The 7,387-nt window shown below is 35.1% G+C and overlaps 1 protein-coding gene across 1 annotated transcript; it reads left to right on the forward strand.

Moving 5' to 3' along the window:
• Positions 1–2,851: 2,851 nt before the first annotated feature.
• On the forward strand, positions 2,852–4,426 carry LOC122048504. Its single transcript, XM_042610065.1, has 2 exons — positions 2,852–3,066; positions 3,604–4,426. Exons 1-2 carry the CDS (start codon positions 2,852–2,854, stop codon positions 4,424–4,426), a joined length of 1,038 nt encoding a protein of 345 aa, XP_042465999.1.
• Positions 4,427–7,387: the final 2,961 nt, after the last annotated feature.

Below are 7,387 nucleotides of genomic sequence, written 5' to 3' on the forward strand. Positions count from 1 at the left end.
GATTAAAAGCAAACATCAAAAAGAGTTTATAGCATAATATCCAAACAAAAAATAATAAATCACTGTTCCAGAGATGTGAAGGACATTATAGTATCCTCCAATGCTACAAGAAATAGGCAAAAGTAGTATTATATTATTGTGCCTATTTAGTTAGGGAAAAGGATCATGACCAAGAAAAAAAATAAGATTTTTAACAGGTCAAACCTTCAAAATTATAGGAAGACTGGATAATGAAATGGAAGGAAGTTCTCTCAGTTCTCTATTAGTAGCACGAAGTGACTCATCTGCAATGGGCAGCCAAAAGCTAATCAAGTAGAGTTGAATTCTAGACTACAAACAATAAATATTTTTAAAGTGCATGATACACCACTAATAAAATAAAAAGAGAATAGAAATTAATAGCCTACAAAATTTACAGAGATAGACTAAAAGGGAAATTATCCATAAGCAGCAAAGTATTCAGTCGAAGACAAGTAAAGCAAGGAAATTCTTTTATAAAAAAACTAAAATGCCCATCTAAATTTACTTACATCAAAGAGTTGACAAGGAACATATCAGAACAACATTACTACAAAAGAAAAACATCTATATTATGACTAAGATAAACAATCATGCTCATAACCTTGGTTAATTGTGTATTACAAAGATCTTCCTAGCACTCTAGACGCTACTCAAGTTGTAGAGGCTGTTTTCCTTCAACATTATGTAGATAAGGCAGTGGCTGTGAAAGCGGCAAGGTGGCAGCCATCGCGCGATTAGGCCGCACGAGCGGCCGACATCGCGTGTGAAGCCATCGCCTGATTAGGTCCCTCGAACGGCCGACGTGGTGAGATTAGGACACAATGGGTGTTGCGGATTGCATGACAGAGAAGAAGGCCAGAAAAGACGATTAGGATTAGCTTGTTCAGTGGAGACACACAAAGAAATCGTAACCCTCATCCGTGCGTGCCTTGAGCAAAGCGTGACTTGGTGGAAAAAAAACGTAGAAAATGAAATAGAATAGAGTTTGGGAGACTTAGTGAAAATCCCTAGCCGCATACATGTTTTTATGTCCGCTCCCCATACGAGTCATCCTCATTTTATACTCCCTAAAATTTCTTTTTCACTCCCTGATATATCAATTTACAAATTTACCCCCTCATTAATTCTTTTCCTCTCCCCCATTTCTTTCCCATCCACATCCATCGGACATAACAAAAGAAAAGCCCTAACCTTAACCAAGCACGCCAATCCTCACCTCTCCCCCATTTCATTCCCAACCACATCTATCAGTCCATCTCTATGAAGGAAAAGCTCTAACCCTAACCAAGCAAAGTCAATTGTCCGCCAATCCCACCGATGACAATGTAAAGCTCTAATCGTCGAGATCCACCAACCGACCAACCAAATCCATCGACGAGGAGACTGAAGCAAACGACGAAAGAAACAAAGTCGAAGTCAGCCAATCACCTCAAAAAATAGTAAGTTTCTTCGCTATTTGTAGTTTTTGATCGATTAATCTTATTTTGTTCGATTTTCACATTACATTATTTGTTTGCTGTTGGTTATTGTTCAAAATTTTTGGCTTCTCGATTTTTAGCAGGTCATTGTGTGATTTGTACAATATTTTTGTGCTATTTGGTGGTGGTTTTTTTACATTTTAGTATCCTTTTTATAGATAAATGAGGTATCTAACTATTATGAACCTATAAATTCTTCAACTGAATAATAAATGTTTTAAGAGAGATTAACTTTATGTAAGAAATCAGTTTCACTCCCTGATATATCAATTTACAAATTTACCTCCATTAATTACTTTACCTCTACCCTATTTCTTCTTCAAACACGATCTCCATTCGAAAAATCCTAACCAAACAAATCCATAGAAAATCCCTACTGACGACCATGCAAAATCCTAAACACTGAGATTCAGTGACCGGCCAAACACTCCGACGAGGAGACTGAAGCAGGCGCCGAAACAGATAGTCGAAGTTTCTTCACCTTGCATTAAGCCTCTTATTAGTCCGATCTCGTTGCTTCCAACTAGTCACCTTGAAAAATAGTAAGTTTCTTCACTTTTTATAATTTTTTGATTGATTAGTCGTATTTTGTTTGATATCCACAGTTCATTATTTGTTTGATGTAAGTTATTGTTCGAATTTGTTGGCTTCTCGATTTTCAACATGTCATTGTACGATTTGTGCAAAATTTTGTGTTATTGGTGATGGTTTATTATATTTTGGTGCCCACTCAATTAATGATGACATGTTTTGGATTAAGAATCTCTGCAAACCACTTTGATTTATTATATTTTTTTAATCATTATTCAGTGCTTTCTTGCTGGAAGGAATTTGCATGAGGATAACCACTTTGGGAGGTTGGGCAAAGGTACTTAGCAAGAATGTGATACTGCAATGGGTATATTAAATAGATTCTTTGTCCAAAATATGGGACACTTTGTATTGGATATTTTTATTTTAGAGAGAGCAAGCATATAGAACCAACTAATAGAGGTTATAGAATTTGAGAAATTACATTGTGTGTTCCACTTCCTAAAGACAATTTTCTAATGTTATATAAGAATAAAGGCCGATAATATTTGAATGAGTATATTGTTCCTCATTTATGATGTGTTATGAAATTGTATATCATTTCTCAATTTATTTTGTAATTGATATTATGTTATGATTTGATTATGAAATTGTATAATGTTTTCTAATGCAATTTCTCAACCACTTAGGTGACGCAGGTTTTTGTTCAATTTCTTGGAGAAATGGAATCTGGATCAGGATCTTCGAATTTTTCATTTCTGGGTAGTTGCAAGTATAAAGAAGACCTCTATATGATTTCAACTTTTAATGGCTTCAGTCTAATGGAGTTGTTTCTTAATCTTGGAAGAAAATGTGAGGAGATTGCTCCACAAAATGTGATCTGGCAATATCTAGCTCCACATCAGAATATGTATGTGACATTGAATGAAGATGATGGCGTCCGTATTATGATACATCTTTACACGTCTATGAGATTGACAATAATTAATATGAGAGCAGTGAAAAAAGATGATATGGGTTCCCACAATCTTGAAAGGTAAAAAATTTCTACCTTGATTTTTTTTCTATAGGAATTGGGTTGATATTGATGATGATAAAATTTATTTATTTATTTTTTTGCTTTGCTTGATATTTCATTTGTAGATTGCAATTGCTGATGATATCTTGTTTAGTTATTTATCATTTTTTATCATATGTTTCATGGAGATATGTTATCGGTGTGCTTCTTGTGAATCTTGATCATGCGTGAGTTTTAGTTTTGAAGACATTGGATCATTTGAACTATTAAATAGAACATGACTATATTCCATTTACGTTGCATTAATAATTTATTAAAAGGTAAAAAATGAGAGATCAACAAAATATTGAACTACTTAAAATAGTTTAAAATGATATCCTATTCTTTAGATTTCATATGCATCCACATGTTGTATTGTACACATTTCAGTTTCATTAATAAGTCTTTGATAATTATTTAAGAATTTAATGCTATGTGTTTTGGTATATAGATAGTAGGTTAACTAAAATTGTTTTATGCGTACAATGATATTATACTCACTGTTAAATTGATAAGGTTTGAAACTGAAGAAGAGACACAGACTAGTAATGATGACCATCTTGAAGTGGCTTTCGTAAGAAATTCCATAGACGTTTGGAGTCATTGCATCCGTGGAGAGGGCCAAATATTCAAGGATGCTACAGAATTTCGAAAATGTGCTAAAAATTATGCAGTTGCTACAAAACGGTCATTTTTGTATAAAAAGAATGATAATAAGAAGGTTATTCTTGTCTGTAGCACAAGCAACTGTTCTTGGAGAATATATGCTTCAAGACATAAAGCTGACAAACTTTTTGGCATTAGAAAATGCAATCTAATTCATACTTGTGGAGATGACAATCTTCGTAGTAGAGGACATCCTAAAGTTGATGCTGCCTGGGTTTCTAATATTGTGATGGACAGATTGAGGGGAGAGCCCTCGTATCGACCATGCATGATGTTGAAAGATATTCACAGAGATTATGGGGTCGAGCTTAATTACAACAAGGTTTGGAAAGGGAAGGAATTGGCAATGCATGACATTCATGGTGTAGAGGAGGGGGCGTATGATAGATTAAGATGGTATTGTAGTGCTATCAAAGAAACTAATCCTGGAAGTTTTGTCGAGTGTGAAATTGATCATTGTAGTAATAACTTTAAACGATTATTCATCTGTTTCAACGCATGTGCAACTGATTTTATCAATGGATGTAGGCCCTTGGTTTTCTTGGATGGCACTCACATAAAGAATAAATACAAGGGATGTATTTTGGTTGCTGTGGCAAAGGATGCTAATGATGATCTTTTCACATTAGCATACTCAGTTGTAGATGCTGAAAATGATGATAATTGGGGATGACTTTGTTTCCAACTTAAAAGTGCTCTGCTTTCACATCGCTTTATTGGGTTCCATGAGTTTACCTTTTTCTCTGACAGACATCCTGGGATAATCAAGGCTATTCAGTTAGTATTCCTAGGCAGTCATCATGCCTACTGTTTAAGGCATTTGGTAGAAAATTTCGTGAAACAGGTTTGTCTAATTATATACTTTTGTTAGGAAACATTACTTTTTAGATATTATTTTGTGCATACTAGTTTATATTCTTTTTTTTTGTTATTTGAATGTAGGTCATGCGAAGCTACCCACTTCATAACAAAAAATATTGGTCATTTGTTTTCAAGAAAGCTGCATATGCCCTATCGAGACAAGAGTTTCAAGAACATATTAACAATATAATACGGTCAATGCCACTTGCTAAAGACTTCATAGTATCTTCGTGTCCAGAAAGTTGGGCAAATGCATGTTTTCTAGGAAATCGTTGGGGTGTCATGAATAATAACATAGCCGAATCTTGGAATAATTGGGTTAAAACAGCACAGTTTCTTCCTATTGTGCCCATGGTGGACCATATACGCATTCAAATTATGGACATGATGCACAGACGACGTGAAGTAACAATGTGGATGGTTAAAAGATTGAGTCCATCAAAGGAGAATGCTCTTGCAAAAACATATGATGAATCTCGCATCTTAAAACTACGTAAGGCATGTGGTTGGAGTTTTGAGGTTGTGGATGGGGATAAATCATTTGCTGTTGATTTGTCTGCTTTGACTTGTTCGTGTAGAGCATGGCAGGTTAATAGGTTTCCATGCAAACATGCATGTGCAGCAATAGAGTCAAAGTCATTGTCATTATATGATTTCTGTGACAAATACTTTAAGATAGAGTTGTATCGTGAAAGCTACAGAGGAATCTTAAATCCAATCCCTACATGTCACATGTATGAGTCCAATCCCGAGCACCCATTTGTAATCAATGCTCCTGATGTTCGAAGCCAACCAGGCAGAAGAAGAACTCAAAGGATACCTTCACAAGTCGAAAAACGTGTGACAAAGTGTCGTCGATGTCATGGGCGAGGCCATAACCGACGCAGTTGCAAAGAAGCCATTAACTAACTCTGCTTTTGTTTCGTGAAATAGTGTGAAACTGTTTGATTTACAAGTAAATTGCTGAAATTTCTTTAAGGAGCATGTACTCATATATTTGAACTAAAGATTATGGTTGTTCTAAAAACAACTAATATGTTTTCCAATGTACAGGAAAAGGGGGATGATAGAACAAAGAAGAAGCGAGGATGCATCGACAAGAAGGTGTACTCGATCTAGCGATAGTATTCGTGGCCGGTTGTTGCGTTGATGGTCCTTTTTTGTTATTGTATTCTATTAAGTCAATGACTCCTATGTACTATTTATGAAAGGTGAGCTTATTAGTAGTTGATGTTTGAGAATGGTGTGATATCTATATTTCATACTTTTAGTAAGTGACTTGTATTTGTTGTTGTTGTGTTGATGTATTTTCTAGTTCAGTCATGAAATTAAATGTTTAGTATACTCTTTATTTCCATGTCATTTGTGGATATAGTAACATGTGTAATAGGATCTTGTCAAAATTTCATCAGTAAATAATGATAGTGAAATAATAATGGTAGCAACTTGTTTTGCTACTTAGTTACTAATTATATGCGAGGTTGCAACAAGATCATGATGGAGGTGCCACTAGAACTTTATACTTAAATTTCTTAAAATAATACACAATCTAAAACAATTCGTACTCAATTTTTCACAATGTATACTAAAAATTTACTATTCTGCACCAATAATTTACTTGCCCTTGGCATAATGATGGTAGTAAAATTATTATGGTAATAACTTATTTTCCTACTTAGTTACTAATTACACGTGAGGTTGCTGCTAGATGATGAAGGAGAAGCCTCTAGAATATTATACTCGAATTTTTTAAAATAATACAACAACAACAACAACAACCAAGCCTTTTCCCACTAGGTGGGGTCGGCTGTATGAATCCTTTTACGCCATTGAGCTCTATCTCCTATTATATCATCATCTATATTTAAATAAATTTTATCTTGTTTTATTGTTGCTAACCAAGTCTTTTTTGGTCTTCCTCTTCCTCGTTTGATATGCATGTTTATCATAGTTTCACATCGCCTAACTGGAGCATTTATTGATCGTCTAAGTACATGTCCGTACCATCTTAAACGTGTCTCTCGGAGTTTGTCCTCAATAGATGCAACTCCGACTTTCTCTCTAATGCTCTCATTCCTTATTTTGTCCATCTTCGTATGTCCACACATCCACCTTAACATCCTCATCTCTGCAACTCTCATCTTATGCTTATGTGCTCGAGTCATAGCCCAACATTCAGCTCCATATAACATAGCAGGTCTAACAGCGGTTTTATAGAACTTACCTTTAAGTTTAAGAGGTACTTTACGGTCACATAAAACACCCGACGCTCCCCTCCATTTCACCCATCCTGCTTGTATTCTATGTAAGACGTCTCTCTCAATCCCTCCATCATTTTGTAAAAATGATCCTAAATATTTAAATCTCTCGGTTCCAGGCAACTCGTCCTCTCCTATCTTAACAATTGTTTCATTACTTCTAATATTGCTAAATTTAAATTCCATATATTCTGTCTTTAATCTACTAAGCTTAAAACATTTCCCTTCTAGTGTTTCCCTCCAAGATTCTAGCTTAGCATTTACTCCTTCACGTGTCTCATCTACCAAAATAATATCATCTGCAAACAACATGCACCACGGTACTGTGTCTTGAATGTGCGCAGTGAGTTCGTCCATAATTAGTGTAAAAAGATAGGGACTTAGGGCTAATCCCTGATATAACCCTATCTTTATTGGAAATGCTTCAGTTACTCCGCCTGAAGTCTTTACTCTGGTCATTACATCCTCATACATATCCTTAATTAGTTCAATATATGTTACGCTAACACCTCTCT

This window comes from Zingiber officinale, chromosome 2B (assembly GCF_018446385.1).
Source record: "Zingiber officinale cultivar Zhangliang chromosome 2B, Zo_v1.1, whole genome shotgun sequence".
NCBI classification, from domain to species: domain Eukaryota; kingdom Viridiplantae; phylum Streptophyta; class Magnoliopsida; order Zingiberales; family Zingiberaceae; genus Zingiber; species Zingiber officinale.

Coding starts and splice junctions, on each gene's coding strand:
- LOC122048504 (XM_042610065.1), top strand. CDS start 2,852: ATGGAGTTGTTTCTTAATCTTGGAAGAAAATGTGAGGAGATTGCTCCA. Junction 3,067..3,603: donor GGTTCCCACAATCTTGAAAG/GTAAAAAATTTC, acceptor TAAATTGATAAG/GTTTGAAACTGAAGAAGAGA.